At 33.2% G+C, this 23,303-nt stretch overlaps 1 protein-coding gene across 1 annotated transcript; it reads left to right on the top strand.

Moving 5' to 3' along the window:
- The first annotated feature begins 12,465 nt into the window (after positions 1 to 12,465).
- LOC144567247 (protein ENHANCED DISEASE RESISTANCE 2-like) lies at positions 12,466 to 23,271 on the top strand. The gene is made up of 22 exons (XM_078317336.1): positions 12,466 to 12,943; positions 14,185 to 14,259; positions 14,338 to 14,391; positions 14,809 to 14,874; positions 15,028 to 15,122; positions 15,955 to 16,013; positions 16,120 to 16,236; positions 16,691 to 16,731; positions 16,993 to 17,093; positions 17,253 to 17,348; positions 18,030 to 18,094; positions 18,179 to 18,250; positions 18,421 to 18,576; positions 18,653 to 18,870; positions 20,893 to 20,932; positions 21,030 to 21,178; positions 21,375 to 21,476; positions 21,617 to 21,661; positions 21,748 to 21,888; positions 22,134 to 22,229; positions 22,359 to 22,460; positions 22,639 to 23,271. The coding sequence occupies exons 1-22, from the start codon at positions 12,797 to 12,799 to the stop codon at positions 22,744 to 22,746; spliced, it is 2,145 nt and encodes a 714-aa protein (XP_078173462.1). The 5' UTR covers positions 12,466 to 12,796; the 3' UTR covers positions 22,747 to 23,271.
- The last annotated feature ends 32 nt before the right edge of the window (positions 23,272 to 23,303 follow it).

The following is a 23,303-nucleotide window of genomic DNA, read 5'->3' as shown; positions in this document are numbered from 1 at the left end:
AATTTTTTTTAACAATCCACTATATTATTTTGTCTATTAAAATTTTGTGAATCTAAAACCACGAACGTTTTTTACGCAATTTTATCCCCCCAATTTTATTTGTTTAATCTCGTCCATATTTCTCACGATCTACAAGGAATTTTGTAAATCTAAAACCACGAACGTCTTCTACGCATTTTTATCTTTCAAATGAGATACATGATGACATACTTTCGAGCTCATCGTTATACAAGTATTTATACCTCATCATCTAAGTATTTATACCTAGTATTTTATGTTAGTTTTGTGTTCTAAAAGTTATTTTTTGTTGATTACATTTACATGTTGAGTTTATGAATTGGATGTTATATACATTTTGTTCCTTGAGTTTAATATTTTACTTTAGAAGTATTTAAGAAGATGCTCTTAGTCTTGAACTATAGTAAATTATTTTCCACTGTTCAAATACACAACTGTATGCGTTGTTCACTAATCCATCTACACAACCCATTAACAGAATTAAAGTGCTATTCCATGTCATTTCTAGGTGTAATATCAAAGAAACCTTACATAGCATGTATTAAATAAAATAGTTACAAGTTACAACAACTAATGTACATTGTAAAAACAACCACGCAGATGTGAAGACACCACCATATGTGCAATTCCTCTGTAGTCTCGCCCCTTCTTACAATATCATTTGGAAACCCTATTAAATGTCTAACCCTGTTACTCATCTACATAAGTTTATCCACAGATTAGCCTCTTCTAGCATCTTGTTTACAACGCTAATGGGATTAGTTTTTTTCCGTTGAAGATTATGTCATTTTGTTACTTCCAAATTGACTAGCAGCTGCACACGAAGTAAGCAGTCCATGTATGTGACTACATCAGACCCCTAACCCGTGTTCACGATTTGTCACATAATTTTTGTAATGATTACTAAGGGGACATGATAGGATCCCAAGGCTTGCTTTCGTAACAGCCAACACCATGACTGCAAACCGGCATGTGAAGAGTAGATGCAGAGAAGTTTCGGTTTACCCCTGATTACACATCTTGCATTCTACCTCAAACTCCATTCCCCTTCTTCTAAGTACATTGAGGGTTAGTGCCTTGTCCCGCAACAACATACAGATGAATATATTGGGATGACCTATGCATATATTGTTTGAAAGATTGAAGTACGGGATCTTATGTAATTTGACAATAGAATTAGGAATCATACCATTGAGAAAATTATCACTTAAAGAGAGGGAATTGAGAAACCTAAGGTTTTCAATTTCTAATAGTACCTGACCAACAAGCTTATTATTACAAATAGATAAATCCAAAAGATTAGACAAACTCCAAATTGACACTTGTATTTTCAGTGAACTGATTACTTGAGAGGTCTAACAAAGTGAGATTCTAAAATTTCCCCAAAAATGAGGTCTACTAAATTGGAGAAACTATCTGGTACGGTACCGGTAATATGTGAAATTGTCAAAAGGGTGAAATCATTAATTAATTTATGCATCAAAGCTCAATTCCACAATTGATTTCACAATAATAATCTCAAAGGCTCAACGATTCGGTTCACATACTTGATACTACAATAACTCAAAACTGAGCAAGAACATGAATCAACAACAATCGACAACAATTTCATGGCATACAAATAAAATCAACTCCGGGGGCTTATCAGATGCAAACACGTAAAGTGTAAATCAGAGAGATAGAGGAAGAATACCACAATCCTCAAGACTCGTTTGAACTCACGCCTTTCCTACCTCGAAAGTGGCCGTCGGCTCCTTACATGGTGCTTAGTCAACAAGAAAGCAAGTAGGGGAATCAAGTAAAACCCCACAACGAGTTTAGTTCAAACCCGTTGAGAAAGAAGGGAAGAGAGGAAGAGAGAGTAATAAATCTCGAGAGAGAACGAACTCACATACATCATGCGAATTTATTTTCTAAGGATTTTTCTCTAGCGAACCAGCGAAGGGGTTTTTCAGAGACTTGACGCGAATTCTCTCTTTGAGGCGAAGTCTTTTTCTATAGCGAAGAGTTCTCTCCAGTGAAAAAAAATTTTGGTCCAGGAATAGACACTGTTCTGGGCTAAAAGTAGGCACTGGACTGAAATTGTACTAGGTTTAAAAAAAAAAATTCAAAATATGGATCCGCCACTGCTCCTGACTAATATTAAATTGTTTTGTATTCAATGATCATGGTAGCTCCTGAAATTAGAGGCGTTTAATTTATTCTAATATATACAATTATCACTCGCATATCATAAAACTATTTGCAGGTAATAGCAACAAGCAACGTAATTTTTTTTTTTTATATATAAAAATGAACTACACCAATTTCATTTGAAAAACGAAACCATATATCAGTTATCAAGTACTGGTACCAAAACCTATCCAGTTCACAAAATATCACATTTTACATCAATTAACAGAGTTCCTGCATGAAACTTAAAAGTTAAACCTAAAACATGAAATTGAGTAAACAACACATCCAAAAAACAACAGCAATCAAAATATCAACTATCCTAACACCCTATAATCAATCAAATAGCAAACAAAAGGATTTTGACACTGGCATAGAATTGCAACGAGCATACCTCGTACATTGCAATAAATAAATTCGGTCATGATTGTACCACCTTATCAATACTTGTTGGACAATGGACATACACAGTGGCGGAGCCAGGATCTGAGCCAGGGGTAGGCAGAACAATTCAACAAAGACAAATCAGCGAGCAAGCATAATCACTGTGATTTTTTCCAAATACGCTGCTACTGCTCCCATAGCAAAATAATAAGAATTGGGCTGTTTTTTGTAATGGGCTGCTTTGTGGACTAAAACAGAGGAAAGCAGGAGGTAAATCAGAGGTAGGCAGAAGGTTGAATCACTATAGTCAGTAAAAAAAAAAAAAATCAATTTCGAGGGGGTAGACAACTGCCCACCCCTAGAATGAATTGGCTCCGCCTCTGGACATACACCACCCGCTCACCCGGAGATACCGTAACCGGGTGGCATTTTGCAAATTATTCCCTTTCTATTTATTCCTTTCTTTCTGCTTTTCAGAGCCGATCAAAAGTGGACTAAATTGCAACTGCTAGTTATGTAAATTAGAAAATGTAGTCAGCGGTTCCTTAAACCATGTAATCCATATTATATACACCAAATTGTAACATGTAAATTATGATAATAATTAAAAAAATCAGTCTTTTATTAAATTCACTGATTATTTTTAATAATGCTATTCTTTAAGCTTGCTAAATTGCTTTGGGCTAGCTCAACTCAAAATATATTAGATCTTCTTGAAGAGAAAAGGTATAATACCCCGAGGTCCAGTCCCCGGAAAATCTCCGCCGTCTTTTTTTACGCGGTATCAACTGTTTCTTCACCTGCTTTTAACGGTACAAGATCAAACTTTCCCATTCTCTTCACTTCTCCCCATCACTCTCATTTTTCTCCTCTTTCCCGTTCTCTTCTCTTCTCTCAATCAATCTCCTTTTTGTTCTCTTTCCCGTCCTCTTCTCTTCTCTCCTCCCAAGCGGATGAACGGAGATCTAGGAGACTTCTCCCCAAGATTAGCCACAGCCACAGGAAGTGCTCATCCCATCTTCTTCGACAATGAACAGAGATGTGTCGCCTAGATCTCGGAGCTTCAGATAGAGGAGCATGACGCATTCAAATGGAGAAGTCTTCGTCTCTCTGTTTGATGTCAAGAATGGAGGGATGCGAACCAGTCAATCCATGACGAGGCTGGAGTAATATGTCCATGGATTTGTTGATCTGACAATCTCGTAAGGTTTAATCTCTTTCCAAAATTCAATGCCATCAAGTTCAATATGACTATTAGTGTTCTAATCAACCTTTCTTGTGAAGCTTTCATGTAATTAAATCTGATAAATTCAGGATGATAGCATATTAGTTAACATTACTGAAGCAAAAGGTTTGTGAGGTGCTAATACCATTATGTTCAACTCCCTTATCAAGCAGATTACCAATTGGTGTTGCAACTTAGGTGTTTGCTGAAATGCCTCTATTAGAATGTGCTCCCGGTTTGGACATGTTTTGTTTACTGCCATCGTGTACTAGTCAATTTGTTCAAACTGGCTGACTTTACACTTAAAAGTAGTGGATATAATACAAAAATTAGCTCAATGTAACCAGTTAACTTGAATTTCATATCAATTTTCTTGAATTCAGGGTATGCTATTTGAAATTCACATCAATTTGTAAATTTTGTGTATCTTCAAATCAATCATGTTGTTTGAACCATACTGGTTTACTGATCTATTGTGTTCCTAACTCGTACACCTATAGTATTCTCATAAACGGACTATGTCGCGTGCACAGGTACAACAAGGCATTTATCTTCTGCGAAGAGATGCTAAAGCTAGGGTTGATACCGAATTTGGTGACATATACACTATGATATCAGGTCTTGCAAAGGCTGGTAATATATCAGATGCAGCCAGCTTATTTGCATTTCTAGCAATCCTTATTAGTATAGGCTGCTTCTGGTGTAAACCTGTGTGTTGTCATGTGTATTCTGATTTATTCAGGCTGATAAATTCACTATAAGAATTAATTGATAAATAACTGAATTAATTGATTAATTAAGCCTACAAGGATTCTTTAATTTGATTTACAAGACTCTGACTTGTGTCAACAGAATTTGTTTAGGAGCATCAATTATTTTTGAGACAGACCGTTATCATTAATTGTGTTGCATTTGCACACCTTATTGTCCAAACAGATTGCTTCGCAGCTCTTGATTGTTCAAATGATAAAGAGAGAGAGAGAGAGAGAGAGAGAATGGCGTTAATGAGCGGCGCACTCACAGGGTTCTTCAAGGCCTCCACTCTTCTTCTATAAGCTTCTCCATTGGCGGCGCTAGATCATCCGCTCCTCCTTCTAGGGTTTCATGTCTGATGCTTTCCACTCCATTCTCCAGGTATTTATTTGCTTCAAGTAGAATTGCATTGCATTAGTTAAAGCAACAGTTCTTCGTAGCTATATGTACAATTCACCGCTCCATGAACTCTGAAGTAGGCCAAATTAACCCAATCTTACATTGTAATTCTCGACAAACATACATGCCAGAGGTTCAGTGGAAGTCTTATTAGTACCAGAATTCTGGTCATTGATTGAGCTAAAAAAAAATATAAAATAAATTATTGCATGTGTAAAACAAATATTAAAAATCAACATAAGGCAGATTTGAAATCCTCTGTACTATATAAATATAAAACAAATCATCACATCATTATATGTGGATTTATTCTGTCCATGATAAAAGGCTATCTGCTTTGAGTTAATCATAGAACCTTAAAGGGAGTTAGGGAGAAGTGACAATAAGAACATGAAAAATGTTTTAGAAAATAAGAAGAATTGGGCATTTTCTGGTAAAACTATCAAGAGGTATAGATATCATATTTGTTTATTTATGTTTTTGTCTAATTATTTGTTACTTTTCTAAACTTTTAGATGTATTTTTTTTTCTATATATGCAATTTATAATATGTTTGAATTTTCATGATGGCATTATGCATATGCAATTTAATGAATGAACAAGACAGAGGCAAATTTTTGGCACACTGCTGATGCTATCTTTGTAAGTACAGCACTAATATATAATCTTTAGAATTTTATTTTTTTCTCTTTGAAACAAACTGGTACAGCTTCCATTCCAATGAACAGGAAACTTCAAGGCATATACTGATTTTACATATGGCCATTATAGTATTGACATTTTGGCACTGGAGTTGTATAGTATTTAGATTTTGGTCTCAATAGAATTATGAATCCTTATTGGTTCAGTAGCTTTAGTAATTTGATTTATGAAGAGACAAATTTTAATGAATGAACAAGACAGACAAATTTTATTAGACGGGGGCAAGTTTATTTTTGTTGGGAATATATGATTTTTAATATACCTTGAAGTATTTTTTTTTCTTATTCAACTCTTTTCATAGTTCTTATTCAACTTATTTTTTCATGTTCAGCTCTATTGCCGGTGTAAACCGTTGCTCGTTGGAGCTGTTCAAACTTGCCATAGCCTGAGAAGGAATTGGCACGCGCAAGTTCAAGCCAGATGTCAGGAGATGTAGAAAGTGAATGGACAAGAAAGTAAATTAAGAGAAGAGGTAGAATCTGCAGCATTTGAGCCTGTCTCATGGTTTTTATTTGAGAAAATGATAAGAAGTGGGTTTTTTTGGGCACGAGAGATATATAGGTGTATTGATATATATTAGATGTATTAGTTACTCTATTTGGAAATTATGCGTTGACAAATTAAGTTGGTATGTCTTATTGCATGTACATTAATTCATGAGAATTTGTTAGTTGGTGCTATTTGCATTAAAATATTTAATATACCTTACTGCAACAATGACATGATTTAGTTCAAATTTATGTTGTATAGGAATATTGTTAAGAATTTATACTTCATTTTGTTATGTTTTTTTGGTTTAGAGTAGGAACATGATTTCACTCTAGTAAAGACTAGATTGACCTAAGTTTATAGAATTCATACATCAGATTTACATAATTTTTTATTTAAGTTTACAGAATTCTTGACATGTTATTTAATATTTTAAACACTAGAAGATCATCTTAAATTTACAGAATTCATTGCTTAGGTTTAATAATTATAAGTAGTGTTATGTTAGAATTTTAGTTTACAAAGTTTTACAGTAAGATTTACAAAATTTAAAACATACAATTTTAGTTTTTGGATAGAGCACATCAAAAAAGAAAAAAATTATAAATTTCAATTTAGGTTTACATAATTCAACACTTAATTTTACAGAGTTACGTGATATAATTAAAATAATTGAAAGAAGTATATAGATGCAGAATTTAACAAAACTAAAATTTTGAAACAAAAAAATAAAATAATTTTTTTTTACCGATTTATAGTATTCAATGAAATTGTCTATAGAGTTATGTGGTCAGGTTTACAGAATTCAAAACAATTGAAAGCAGCATCCAGATGCAAATTTTAAAAAAAACTTTAAAATTTAATAAAATCTTGAATAAAATTAAAATTTGAAATTTGTTACCGGTTTACAGGATTCAACGAAACTATCTATAGAGTTATGTAATAAGGTTTACAGAATTTAAAATAATTGAAAGTAGCATTTAGAAGGATATTTGAAAGAGATCAGTTTAGATTTCAATCATGAGAAATTTTGCTATTATCAATCTGATAAGTAAGAACAAGGAAATGATGTCATCATGCTAAAGGTCAATTTTGCACAAGCCGCTAATTGTCATAGTTTTTGTGGTTATATTAGTATTGATAATTAAACGAAACTATTTACAGAGTTATGTGATAAGATTTACAGAATTAAAAAAAATTAGCAGTAGTATCTAGAAGGAGATTTGAAAAAAAAATTCGAATTCTTTTTTACATTTTAAAAAAATAAAGTTTGAAAAATAAAATAAAATATTGAAAAAAATTTAAATTTTTTTTTTTACCGGTTTATAGGATTAAACGAAACTATTTACAGAGTTATGTAGTAAGGTTTACAGAATTCAAAATAATTAAAAGTAGTATCTAGAAGGAGACAAAAAAATTTTGAAGAAAAATTTTGAAAAAAAATTCCGAATAAAAATTTCGAAAATAAATTTTGGAAAATAAAAATTCCGAAAATAAAGTTTTTAAAAAAAATTGAAAAAAAAACTCGAATATTTTTTACATATTTCTGTTTACAAAGTTTTAATGTAGTCAAGTTTTAAATTTAAGTTTTGAAAAGTTGTTAGAGATCTTCTAGATGTGGTCCTGGTCAAAGGTCTAGAAGTGGTCCCAGTCAAAGTAGTTAAAGTGGTTAAAGTGGTTAAAGTGATGGTTAAAGTGGTAGTTAAAGTGGAAGTTATTGGGGACCACACAGAATTGAAAGTTTTATGTTGACAGGATTTGTTGAATTAGTTTACAGGATTTAGTATTGATGTTTACAGGATTTAGTATTGATGTTTACAGAATTAGTTGAATTAGTTTACAGGATTTAGTATTGATGTTTACAGAATTAGTTGAATTTGTTTACAGGATTTAGTATTGATGTTTACAGAATTGAAAGTTTTATGTTTACATGATTTGTTGAATTAGTTTACATGATCTAGTATTGATGTTTACAGAATTAGTTGAACTAGTTTACAGGATTTAGTATTGATGTTTACAGTATTGATGTTTATAGAATTGAAAGTTTTATGTTGACAGGATTTGTTGAATTAGTTTACAGGATTTAGTATTGATGTTTACAAAATTAGTTGAAAAAAAATTTGAAAAAAAAATTCGAATTCTTTTTTACATTTTAAAAAAAAAATATTTGAAAAATAAAATAAAATATTGAAAAAATTTAAAAATTGAATTTTTTTTTACCGGTTTATAGGATTAAACGAAACTATTTACAGAGTTATGTAGTAAGGTTTACAGAATTCAAAATAATTAAAGGTAGTATCTAGAAGGAGACAAAAAAATTTTGAAGAAAAATAATAAAAAAAAAAATTTGAAAAAAGTTTTGAAAAAAAATTTTGAATAAAAATTTTGAATAAAAATTTTGAAAATAAATTTTGGAAAATAAAAATTTCGAAAATAAAGTTTTGAAAAAAAAAATCGAATATTTTTTACATATTTTTGTTTACAAAGTTTTAATGTAGTCATAGTTAGTTTTTAGTTTTGAAAAGCTGTTAGAGATCTTCTAGAAGTGGTCCCAGTCAAAATAGTTAAAGTGGTTAAAGTGGTGGTTAAAGTGATGGTTAAAGTGGAAGTTATTGGGGACCACACATAACTGAAAGTTTTATGTTGACAGGATTTGTTGAATTAGTTTACAGGATTTAGTATTGATGTTTACAGGATTTGGTATTGATGTTTACAGAATTAGTCCGGGGATTTTTGGGGGACTGTTAGTTGCTTCCCTTCTTGAATTACTGTTTGTAAATATTAATCATGCACAAATTTAAATCTGTAAATAATTATACTTGTTATTATAATTTTGGATATCATTCACATTTATTTACACGTGTCTAGTGTCTTGTGCTGATTAATGACGAATTCAAGGAAAAGATTCTCCAAACAAACAAAATCATTTCTCTTAAGCTTCCTATCAATGGAACAAATTTTTAATTAATTTCGACATCCCAATACTTGCATTTTTCTTGAATCATGAATCATGACAACCACAATTAATAATTCTGTCAATCAATTCTGCCAGTTTTTTAGCCGGATGGTGACATATATATATATATATATATATATATATATATATATATATATATATATATATATATATATATATAACAATATCTATGTGTCATCCTGTATCTCCCTAGCTAGACCTACTTTATATGACCACCTCTATAAAATTACCAATACGAAGGAAAGCGACTTAATTATTTTCTCTTGAATTATCTCAGGAGACGAGTCTCAATCTAATAGACAGATTGTCTGGTACATTATCATTTAAAAAAGATACATTTTAGAAAGTGACAATGATAACCGAAATTTGAAAATTTAAAGTGAAGTTGGAAATGAAAAGTAATTAAAATCGTTCAAAAGAAATCATCGTCGAAAACATGCAAATTGGAGGACATGGTGGAAGGCACAATCATACCATCTCTAAATTTTAAATAGCATTTAAAATATCTAGTGCACTAGTGCAAATACTTTTATCTTTTAAGAGTCATGTCGCATCTGTATTCGATATGATATCAATATTTATGTTCGGATAAAAATTGAATTGAAGATAACGTATGGTATCGAATTTTATCATGCAAAAGACTTGTGTCCAGATTGTAGGTCAATGGTAAAGAATAAAACAAAAAACAACAGAAAAACAAATACAAATTTAGAGTAGGCAAAAATATAAATTTTTTATCAAGAGTAGGCAAAAAGTTTTATTCATATGATTAGTGGGTTGCAAACTGTCGTGAATTAATCAATTATCCATGTGAGTTCTCTTTGAGTAAGCAAAATTTTCTTTGGAAATAGACAACAACCCAATTATACATGAGCTTATATTCATTTTTTAAATTCTAAAGATAGACAGTTGTCTACTTCTGGTTCGAAGTGGTTTCACCATTGATCTGAATCCCATAAAGTAATTCAAATATTGGGATTGGTACCGGACCATTCAATCAGAATCCAAATCAATTTGATCCGAAATGGAAAGTCCGGATCCTTTAATATTCGTGCCAGAGCAGATTGGACGGTTCGAATCCAAATTAAAAATACAAACTCAATTTTGGAGTTGCTTTAGGGATCCGAATTCAAATTCAAGAGTCAAGACAACAGCCGTGTAGAGAGAGGAATTCATGTAGACGAACTGAGTATAAAACTGACATCAATGTTGCCATGTTGGAAAAAGGTTGCTCAACTAATAATAATAAGAATCGTGGAACAGGTCAATGCAATGCATGGCTGCGTGCTTTCCATCTTCCGCTGGAAATCTAAAATGAAAAGAAAATAAAAATGGCAGGTATTAATTAAGGTACAAGCTGTCTGCCTACATTGACTGGCTCTGAAATCTGCATATTGTTTTGGCACATCTCTGCTAATTACAGGTTCAAATGGACGGCCGATGCAGCGGTTGTTGTATTTATAAAAAGAATGTTATATATATATATATGCCAGTTTGTTCACCGACCCTTGTCGATCGTGGGGTCCTCTCCTTCCCGCCATTTTCTCCGGCCTAATATAATATCATTATATGGCTCCATTAATGATAGAGTTCAGTTGAGATGTTAAATTAAATGTATGGGATTTGATGTATTGATATCTATCTTTGTTACCACTTAATATAATATCATTATAGTTAAGTTTGATAATTTAAATACGAATAATTGAAAATTAACGGTGAATGGACCTCGAACTAGTTTCTACTGAATCAGATAACAAGGATATTATAAATTTCAGTTTAATGACATTGCCACTTAATTTATTTTAATGATTAATATATTATGGACCGGTTAGGTTTAATGGTAACGATAATAACAGTATTTTAGATAGCATATGAACATTTTCCTAATTGTATCAGGCTAGATAATAATTTCAATGAATTCGCAACTATCTTTAATACAATTTTTATGCACACACGGTCAAAAACAGAGTTAGACTTTTAAGTTATAGAATCAACATAAATGAAGTAAATTATACAAAAGTTTACTTTAAATTATAAAGAAAACAATGCACAAACAGATAAATTTTGAAAAAAAAAATAGAGATCAGTTGACCACATTCTTTTAAGGTAGCTCCCACCCTGCACACAACTATTGTACAATAACGAAGGCATAATTTAATAAAAATAATATTCAACTAGCAAGATACATTCTAGAGCAAGGTATTATTGTTGCTTTAATTAACAAATACTTTATTAATAAAAGTGACCAACTATAAAATTTATTAAAATTAGTTAAAATTACACATAAACTTTATTTGTTTTTGGAGCCATAGGAGGCTTAGCCACCAATTCGTCTATCATAGAATGCACGCATGCTATTTCAATTAGAATTAAATCTGCTGAAATCCTTTTGGGATTTCAGGAACCCTGAAATGCTAAATTCAGCCGTCTAAATTTTGTATACATGAATCTCAAAGCATAAAGTTTTTATGCACAAATCTCAAAATATATATTGAAACATATAGACCGTTGAAATGAGAAATTCATATTCCTGAAATCCTAGGGGATTTCAACAGATTTGTTTCCATTTCAATCAAACGATTGTTGGTAGCTATTAACATCGATCTTAATTTCCAAACTCATTTATTTATACAGAATGCACACTTAAACAAAATACAAACTTAGTTATTGTAGAATCACAATCGCTATTTAAAAATTGACAACAGCAATTGAAGAAATTTGAGGATGAAAATTTGGAGGCAACTATACTATTTTTAATTATATTTAATTATTTATCAACAACTAGTAATGTTTAGGTGGCACTTCGTTAAATCCAGCGATACCTGTCTAATTGAGTGATATCTTTATAATGTTTGTATAACTCAGCAGGCTTTAAAATTAAATAATTAATTAATTAAATATAAATTTTGTAAAAGACAAAAATCACGGTATGTTGGCCGGAAAAAAAAAATAACGAGATACCCACTCCCTTGCGCTTTCGTTCCCCTCCTGTCTTTAATAAAATTCTCCCTGCACTTAGAAGTTGATTTATAATAAAAACACCAAAATTTGTTGATCCGATCGAACTTGGCGAATTCAAAGGGAATCCATTCCTGTCAGATTTATCATTCATCCAACTAAAGCAAACATGAGAAACATGGTCGGCGGATGCGGATCTAAGAAAAGTGTACAGAAAATAAAACTCTATTGCTCGCATTCCCATTAATATAGGATGACGGATGCACTGGGTCGTGGGTCCCATTGTCTGTAGTAATCTCTTTGTACACCGGAAATACACCAGTCACACGTAAATATTACTAGGAAATCCTCGAGTATTTTAATAATTTTCGACAAAAATCATTTGGACGAGAGCCCTCAAAAAACGAACTGATCAACGTCTTTTTCTATTTTTTGAGAGGCTTATTCAAAACTTCTTCTTCTCCCTTTCGTAATCATTAATTCGTTCACTTACAGGGAAAACTCTCTCGAAACAAATTCAATTAAATTTACACAACCAATTCAACCGAAATCTCATCGATTTCTTGATTTCTTAAGTGAAAGAGGGGGAAACTATTCTTACGAGACTCCCCTCGATTTTCTCCCGCTTGACTGGATTCCAGCTAAAGCTGAGAGACGAGCTCTGATTTGAATTTATGCCGTGAGGAATTTCCGAGTTATTTTTGAAGGATTAGAAGGAGATGTCTAATCATTCCAAGGTGGTTTATGAAGGATGGCTGGTGCGATACGGCAAAAGAAAACTCGGGAGGTCGTATTTCCACATGCGGTACTTCGTTTTGGAGCCCAATTTGCTCTCTTATTACAAGAGGAAACCGAACGATAACATGGTCAGAAAGCAATTTTTCCTTATGCTTTGTTTTGTAGGATTAATTCAGTTGTTATTAGTTTGCAATTCTCTTGACTTCAATTTGGCTAGTAATTTATTTAATTTGGTCGTATTTTGGTGTAAACTCTTCTAAAACATCAAATTATCATTTCAAAATTGCCAACATTATATTTTCCTTTTAAAATAGACAAACTCTCAAACTTTATCTGCATATATCAAAATTACATATTTTTTGTTCAAAATTGTAAATCATACTTATTCTTTTAAATTAAAAACTTTCAAATTTAAGCTTCTGAAACCTCAAATTTCATATTTCTCCCTCCAATATTATAAATACCATATCTATCCTTGTAAAACATAAAAAAAAAAACTCTCATATTTATCCTTTTGTAACACAAAGTTACCAAATTGTAATTCCACATGTCGTTTTAACTTGTTTACTCTATCTTTATATTCTTTCATCGCGCTTAGCACTGCTAGATGAAAGAGAGATGGAAAAAGAGGGGAGAAAAAGAGAGCAATATATAGAGATAGAGAGAACATTGAAGAGCTTGTATGTTAGGAAGTGTGTGTGTGTGAGTGCATGCATTTGTGTATGCATGTGTGTGCGTGCTTGAGTGAGAGAGAGATTAAACCTAGCAGATTGGCTTCAAATGGTGAATCCAAACTGTTGATACCGATCTATTTCACGAGTTATGTTTTTAAATGCAAAATTTATAAATTTTCTAATTTATTTAGTATAAAGTCAAGCAGTTAAAAAAATGTTTATACATTACTCTGATGCATTCTTTATTTCAAATGCATCACTTGTGATGTAGATCGGTTCCAATGGTTTTAATCCATTGTTTGAAGCCAATATTGAGTATCGTGAGCTTAAGAATATGCTCTCTTCTCTCTTCTCTCTCTCTATCTTTTAATTTGGTTTGTTATCTTGAATTAATCTAAACTTCTTACATCATTTCAGCACCAATCCCCCCCCCCCCCCCCCCCAAACAAAAAAAAAAAAGGAGTAAACTTTTTTTTTATTTGGAATGTCCTATTATTGTTTAAACTTATCATATAACCTTAATCAGATTACGGAAGTGGTCAGAGATAAACTTCATGAAAAAGGGATTGTGGAAAAAAGCAGCTCTTTCAGTCTGCAAAAAATTTTAATGACATGATACTTTATGTATTTTATAATGTCGGCAAAGCTAACTATCTACTATTCTTAAGTCCAGTACATATGTTCATTGGTTTCAGGCACCTCTGAGGAAGCTTGAAATAGATGGAACTTGCAGGGTTGAGGATAGGGGCCTTAAATCTCATCATGGCGAGGTATTTAGCTTGTGATATTGTTTTTTTCCTTTACAATTTTTTTTTTGGATACTAATAAGCTATATGTTGTTTTTACAGGTGTTTTGCTTTTTATGCATTTACAACAGAAAGCAGAAGGATCAACAAATAACAGTACGTAACAATAAGTTCGTCCTTTTATTCTTACTAATCAGAATGTTGTTTCTTAACCAAATGAAAATATAGTTTATTTTTAGGCATTATGATAAAATCACATGTTAAAATTGAAGCAGTACAAAAAACAGGCTAAACAGTAGTGCTTGTCAGTGCAGACCATTACATACTGTATCGGTCCTGTTTGATTCCAGACCAGAAAAGTACTTGCTAGGGCTGTCTGATATCATTTGAAAAAGGTTAAGCTAGAATTCAAAAGTGACTTCATAGTTTTCTCTCTCATATGCACTACCGTAAACTATAGTCCCTTATTTCCCGATGCAATATAGTCATATTTTCATTTCAAAAAATATATATATATATATAGTCATATTTGAATTTTTTTTTTTTTTTTTTTTTTTTTTTTTTGTGAACAAGATGGGCACGAAGGACATGCAGGAACTTATGGCGTGGAAACAGAAGCTCCAGGAAGTCATTGATCAGGTCTATTTTGTTCTGATTCAGCTGGAAGCCCCCCCCCCCCACCCCCCCCCCACACACACACACACACACCCAACATACATGGACATAACTATTAACTGTCAGTACCATAATTGTGCATGAAATGATAATTGGTATATGTATGGATGGATGCAGCAACAAGATTCAACAACATCCAACCACAGAAAGGCTTTTGCTTCAATGGACTTTGATAATCTTAGTGGCTTTGCTCTCTCTGACCTCGAAACACCGTAAGCCACCAGCATTCATTTTGCTTTTTGTTTTCCTTTTTTTTTTCTTTGTAAGATTAAAATAATGGTGCTTAAAAGTACTATCTGATCCCAATTTGAATCTTATAATCTGTACATTTTTCGACAAAACCTGTACCTTTTCTGTCAAAATACAGAATGATCCTGGTGAGAATGAGCAACTTTTTGAAAGATGACAAAATTACCCAGACACGTGTATCTGTTGACCTACTTAGATGGGTTTTCTCCATTGTAAACATCCCACTTGCAGTAGTTGCACAAAAGGATGACATACTGACTTCAACTCATGATTGTAAACCAAAATGGTCATGCATCATAGAGTTTTGATGGTTTTGGTTGTGCTATGAGTTGAATGGACTTGACCTGTAACCAAAACTTAACTGACTTGGTTCAGATTCCAAAAAAATGTTTAATATATCGGGTCTCATGTATGGTTAACTAGTTATTTCCATGTAGAAGCATTATAATATTGAAATTCATATTTTGCATGGTGATTACTGGTGAGCAATGCCAGGACTGTAAGCCCGGCAGATCTCCTGAGCAATAAATTCCTAGCCAATAGCATTAACTTAGAGCTTTGTTCATCTTTGGAATGAAAAGGATGGCAGGGATCGATATGGTATATATAAGTTGGAATGCTTGATGACAAAAAATTGGGAATTCTGGTACTTTGTGGTCCAAACTGGAAACGATACTTTTCAAGCATCATACCTTCAGTTTACCTTCTGGATTTTCTTCATCAATTCTTAGGTATACATGTTTACTTGAATTAGTCATTTATCTGTTAATCCTGTGGTTTACTTCTCTCTTATAGGATGGAAGATGAAGAAGACAATTCACACACCTTGGGGCGGAAACTTACAATTGGAAACGGTCTGAGCACATATAATTGCTTCTATCAATCTATGTTTACTGTTCATTTATTTTCATTCTCCAACAAACGAAGTAGTACTTAATAAAAAATATTCTGTGCCTTTAGGTCCACCTGATTCTCTTCATGACTGGACAAAGGACGGTGAATTTGGGGGGCCCAGTCAGACTGATGCCAATCAAGCTCACTCTAGGAAAAATTGGCGGCTAGTTAGATGCCAAAATGGCAAGTTTAAATAGTTTTTATTCCTGCAAGGTTCCAGTCAATACTGTACCAATGAGGTCCATTGCAAACCTAGATCTTTCCTTCTCAGGTGCTTCGGTTATGGTTCATGTGTAATTCTGTTACATAATTCGGGTTTAATGTATTTTTAAAAAATTAAGAAAAATTGCCAAAACGCATATAGAGAAGCTGAAGATAATGCAATAGCTTTCATGCTAATACTTGTACTCATTAATAACTATTGCAATTATCAGCCATATGTTATAAATGCCAAATTGTGTAATGTTTACCATTACTATGTGGTTTTAGAATTTCAGGTTTGGATCACACTTGAATGATCCAAATGTCCTTTTGGAGCTATTAGTTTTATCATTTGCTGCCCCCTGCTTTATATAATTTAATATAAAACAAACTTTAATTGTGAGTTTGTGACAATTGATGGGTATTACTAGTGCAGGTTTGCGAATCTTCGAGGAGCTTGTTCCAGTTGATTACCTTGTAAGCACTAATTCCATTTACATTTACTAGCAAATGACCACTTATCCTAAAATTCCACTCTAGTTGCTTCTCATACACAGATTTACTATCATGTGATTCCAGCTAATTCATAACCTGAATATAATAATAGCATTTTTTTCTCCTAGCTGTAGATGTTAATTGAGGCTATTCCTTTGTAGAATAACAGGGTGATGTGATGGGAGATGTTTTTCAGCCATTTAAAAATACCAAGTTCAAAACCTAATATTGCATAATTTGTAGCCAAGGAGCTGTACAAGGGCAATGAAGGCAGTGGGTGTAGTGGAAGCTAAATGTGATGATGTTTTTAAGCTTATTATGAGTATGGATTTAGAAAGATACGAGTAAGCTTATAAACTTTATTCCCTTCATTTGTAGTCATTTTCGGTACATCTCTTTATTTGTTCATGGTGCTATTCATCCTTTTAGCAATATGGATTTGGTTTATTTGACTAAAAAGTCTTTTTCTAATTTGTGCTTGGTTACCCTGTCATTAAATTTAGGTGGGATTGCAGCTTTGGATATGGAAGCTTAGTTGAAGAGGTTGACGGGCATACTGGTATCCTGTATCACAGACTTCAACTAGACTGGTGCCCAACGTAATCCTTCTCTTCATCTCCTTCATTCTCCTTTCGCATTATTGAGGCTTCCCCTGTAAAGGAATTTGTAGAACAAGGGTTGGGATGTAGGGTCCACTGATAGCGCATCTGGCAAGTCCTTTTTTGGTTGGTATATATTCACCTATACCCAGTGTTTTAAAATGCGGTTTTGTTCATGCATGCGGAAGGCCACTGCATACCGCATATGCGGATTTTCATGCGGATTTTAAAATAAAAATTCACGTATATATATATTCATATTCATATATTTGAATTTATTTTTACATAATAACATAACCAACAATAATTTTTTAATTTTTTTAATATAAATTTTAATTAAAATACAATCAAATTATCAAAACTGCATGGAAGACTCCATGGCCACATATTTCAGTCCGCATGGCCACATATTCAGACCGCATGGCCGCATTTTTAATCCGCATGACCGCATATTCGGACCGCATATGCGGCCGCATGGAAAAACTGCATGGGCATTCTGAGCACGGTTGCCGACCGCATACGCATATGCGGCCGCATTTTAAAACACTGCCTATACCTGACTAGAGGAGTGGATGAACTAGCTTTGGTACCATTCATGTGGTATTTTCCTAGCAGATAAACATATAATGGTGGTGATTGTGATGATTGTGATGATGAAAATATTCTCATTGTGATATGTAGGTTGGTTTGGCCTCGAGATCTTTGTTATGTTCGGTATTGGCGCTTTAATAATGACGGAAGCTATGGTATTTTGCTTAATAATTGTCCTATCATATCTGAAACCAACACTTCTGAGTTGGTCTGTCTAAGTGCTTGTGTTTTGAGTGCAGTTGTGTTGTTTCAGTCGAGAGAGCATCCTAAATGTAGGCCACAACAAGGATACGTGCGAGCTCATATCGAGAGTAATTTCTCATCTGCTAAGTTGTTCAAGTTGAATTTTGTGTTGAATGACACCATATACTTAATTCACAAATATGTTTTTGTTACTGTTAACAGAAACAGGCAGCCACTTTTCAAAGCTAGTTTACTCAAAAAAGGAAGTATTTGAATCCAAATAATGAATTTATTTCAGGTGGTGGGTTCAAGATATCAGCCCTAAAAACAAGAAACGGGAGGCCACGCACACAAGTGCAACACCTTATGCAAATAGATCTGAAGGGATGGGGTGTTAACTATATTCCCTGGTACCAGCAACGATGTGTTTTGCAAATGTTGAACAGTGTTGCCGGTATGCATTGATAATCAGTTGCATTAATATTTGTTTTTGTGTGTTTAATTAAGTTGTAATGTGTGTATGGGAATAGGGTTGAGAGAGTACTTCTCTCAGGAGGACGGGGTTAAAGCAGTTGCTAGGGTGCCCAAAATGCTAGGTGTAGAATCAGACTCAAATTTAGAGAAGAAAGATGCTAAGCCGCAAGATGCAAGCAAGCTCCAGACGCAGCCATCAGATCAAGCCAATGTTGAAGCCATGGATGATTCATCTGATGAAGAGGACTACCAAGAACCTGAAGCTTGTATCGAGGTAGATGAACTATATCATACCTTCTTGTACCATTTCTTTTCTTGAACACGTCCGGAATTTGGCATGGATTATGAAGAGTAGGATTAGAAGTTGTGTCGGTTTTAATATGGTATGGGCTTATTTCAGGTCTGGTAGTGGCAATTGGCAAACACTTAGTTTCACTCCTTAAAGAGTAGGAATCTAGATTGAATTATTAGAACCATACAACAAACTTTATTTCATGAGTCTGAAAATCAGAATCGGAAATGAAATTGGTAAGTTGATCATGAAATCAGAATTGGATGAATAAATAGGAATTGGTCGAATCGGACTGGAAAGATATTTTCGAAAAAAGGTTGTTTTGTATTAAAAAAATTAATCTGTCCAAAAACTATGTTAAGACAAATAATTTATTTAAAGCATAAATTAATTTATGCATGGTGTATTATACAAAAATAAAATGCAGAGCATAAATTATATGCTCATGTTTAGTAGGGTTCAAATGCCTCATGTCACTCATGCCTCACATCCTTATTTATAAAGTTCAAACAATCGATTCGAACCCCTCAACATGATATGACAGGTACAATCACATTTTATATTTTTTGGAACTTTTTGACTATTTTTCTAGATAGGTATAAAAAACATTGTTTTTGGATGGTCCAAAATTTTGGAGAAACAATGATTTTGTTCCTATCTAGAAAAATATTAAAGAAGTTCCAAAAAATATAAAATTTGGTCTGCAAGCACATTTTAATATAAAGATCATATTGAACAGTTCAAATTGATTGTTTGAACTTTGAAATCGAACATAAATATGCGAGGCATGATTGAGGTATGATGAAAGATATGAGCCAGTGTTGTAAAAAAGGCCGTTTAGGCCAATTAATTGGCCGATTAGTTGTTGGTGGCGACCAAACCATCAAAGATTGTTCTGAGTAATCGACCAATTATTCTCGATTATGACCGGTTATTTTCAATCATTCCCAATTAATTGTTTAGCAGTACCGTGTCCGTCCGACGAACACATTTCATTATTTACAACACTTGGTCATTTGAACCCTGCTCATCTTAGAATCACTGAAATAGACCTAATGCAAATCAAGATAAGACAATAATAATAAATTATTTTATTGATACTAAACTATTTACTTGCATCACTTTCTTCTTGAGACAGCATTAAAATAGTTTTCTTAGCCGGTTAAAAGTTCGTTTGGCACAGCACAGAGTGGACTGTTCTTAACCAACTACTCAATTGAGTTTTCTTAATTGAGTTTAGATAAAAAGAATAGCCAACTACTACCAGTTGAGTTTAGATAAAAAGTTGGTAGTGTAACTTACTATAAACAATACCATGTAGATACCTGCAGGGAAATACTTGATGCAACTGGTGACAACTGATTGGTTTAACGGCAATAGCCGTATAGATCATGTTGCCAGACGACGAGGCTGTGCTGCCCAGGTTGGAACCACTTTTTGAAAGATTTTATAGTATGAAATACTATAAACAGTTGCAATTGTTTATAGTAAGTTACACCACCAGTTGCATCAAGTATGAAATAAGAGAAGGCCCAAATGTTCGGCCCATTCCTTTGATTTATAATGACATGTTCAGTTAATTATGGTCCACCGTTCATATCCTCCTTCCCCTCCTCTTCTATTCAAAACTCTGCCAAATTTGCAATGATTCAGTCGATTCAACGATTTTTCCGTTTAAAACTCGGCTGATTCTACATCTTCTGAGAATCGGAGCTGATTCATTCGTGTTTCTGCACGAAAATAGTCAGCCGCAAAAATTGGGTAATAATCTGCTCTCCCTGGCCAATTCTGTCCGACTCGGCCGATTTTCCAAGCCATTTATTTCATAAATTTTAGTGTGAATGCACTGAGTAGGCTTGGCTATTGGATTCCAGAACAGTTTTTATTTTTTGTTTATTTTCTTTTACATTTTCCATGAATGCCTATTGCGAGGTTCAAGTATAATTAGCATTATTGCTTATTACATTGGACGCTAAAAAATATTTTGAATTTACCAATTTACAGGAAGAAATCATCAGATCTGACAGCGATGCTAAATATTCAGGTAAGAAATGTGCAAATAACTTCTTTATTTGGAGCTTTCATTATGTATTTTTTTTTCTTCACTGTGCTTTATTATCCACAATTCATGATTTTTAAAGACGAAGAGCTATCAGAAGATATTGATGTCTCCGCATTTTCTGGAATCTTACGGCGGGATGCAAGTGACAAAGGGCGTAACTGCTGGATGGTCCCTGAACCAAACTTATTCAAAGTCCGTAGCATAAACTTCCCATATGACAAATCCAAGGTTGTTCAGAGTCCACACTCTACATCCTTTTTGTACTATGTCAATCTTTCTTTATTTCTTTCTTTCATTTTCTTATCTTCTTATTTATTTATTTATCTTATTTCTTAATGAATCACTAACTTTCAGGATGGTGAAGTGTTATAAGTATTTAAAAAAAAAGTTGGTAGTGTAACTTACTATAAACAATACCATGTAGATATCTGCAGGGAAATACTTGATGCAACTGGTGGCAACTGATTGGTTTAAGGGCAATAGCCGTATAGATCATGTTGCCAGACGACGAGGCTGTGCTGCCCAGGTTGGAACCACTTTTTGAAAGATTTTATTGAGATTATATATTTTTTTTCTTTGAATGCTCCTTTTGTATTTAGAATCTTAACACTTATATTTCAACTAATGTTGTTAAAACAATGCATGATTTAATTGTAATTTTCATAGGTTGCTACTGAGAAAGGCTTATTCAGTTTGGTGATAAATTTGCAAGTAAGTCTTAGCACTTGCACAGCCCTTACTCTTTTCTCTAATTATAAAAAAAGGCACCACTGATATTGCGGAATTGTAATATTCAGATTCCAGCCTCAACACATTACAGTATGGTGATGTACTTCGTATCAAAGCACCCACGCCCAGGAACACTTCTACAGCGGTTTGTGGATGGCGATGACGAATTTCGTAACAACAGATTGAAGCTAATTCCAACTGTGCCTAAGGTCTCTTTTCCTCCACATATCTCCCAACCCTTATACACAAATAATTTTAGTCAATGCTGAAAGTTTAATCGAGTTGTTTATCGTGTCTGGACTACCATTATATTCATACTGATCAATACTGGCTGGAATATGCTTTTACATCTTTAACTAAGCTACAAGACCCTGATACGATTAGATCAGTTGGGAGTTTCATGTTGCATTTTGATTGCTACCTCGCCCTAAAATAGTAATAATGAATGTTGTAGGGGTCATGGATAGTTCGGCAGAGTGTTCCAACCTCTCCTTGTTTACTTGGAAAAGCTGTTGATTGCACCTATATCCGTGGTCAAAACTACTTGGAGGTATAAATCCCTAACCTTTTCTTCTTATTATTTTTATATAATCAAATTCTGAATTGTTGTAGGATGAAATTTGCTATCTTTTATTCTGCGCCGCTGGCAATTGAATGTGTAATTTCCATTATTATGCAGATTGATGTTGATATAGGTTCTTCTTCTGTGGCCAATGGTGTTTTAGGGCTTGTATGTGGTGTCATCACCACTTTGGTTGTTGACATGGCTTTTCTTGTACAGGTATGATAGATTTTAAATTTATCTTAGTTTAAAGGTTCAATTTGAAACTCAAATCTGGACCATGTAGTATTTTAGCATGAAAAATTTCTTGTTTATGCCTAAAGCCATGGATAGTTTCACAAATCCTCTTGTTAAAAGTTTTGTAAGAATATTCTGCTAATTAACTTTTTTCTGTCAGGCAAATACTTTGGAGGAGTTACCTGAGCAGCTTATTGGTGCCGTTCGCATGGCACATATTGAGCTCTCTGCTGCCGCTGATGCTCCTGATCTTGACAATACAGACTAATGATAATTTGATCCCCATTTTTATGTATATTTAATACAATTTTGTTTTTGTTTTTTACAGCAAAAGGAAAAGAAAAGAGAAATCATAACTATGCAGTGCGTCCTTTAAAAATAGTCCCAAAAGGATTATTGGTTGTTAAGTTTGATACCTAGACCTACCAAATGGTTGCAACTTTAATATCTCGATCATTCAAATCTTAGAAAAGGATGATTGTTCTTCAATACCTAAGAAGAAGGAATACAGCAAGCTAGAATTTGTTGCAAGATATGGTTTATAGAGATCTTCCCGTTAAGTCTATATATGTTATTTTTTTTGGATATAGTCCTACAATTCTTTTGTCAAGTTTAAGAATGTCAGTTGGGTACTTGTGTTACTATTCTTTTGTATAATTTTTGGTGATTTTGAAGGGTGCACAGGGATAGTCTTTTTCGTATCTTTATAACATTTTATCGGATCATGTACAAATACCTATTCCATTTATTTAGTTGTTGTCATTTACAACAAAGAATGTTTCCACAAGACGCATATGCTTGTATTATTTTGACAATCTATAATAG

The sequence above is a fragment of the Carex rostrata genome, chromosome 16 (genome assembly GCF_964058835.1).
Source record: "Carex rostrata chromosome 16, lpCarRost1.2, whole genome shotgun sequence".
NCBI classification, from domain to species: Eukaryota; Viridiplantae; Streptophyta; class Magnoliopsida; order Poales; family Cyperaceae; genus Carex; species Carex rostrata.
Note: the sequence above shows the minus strand (reverse complement) of the source record. Positions and strands in the feature narration are given on the sequence as shown.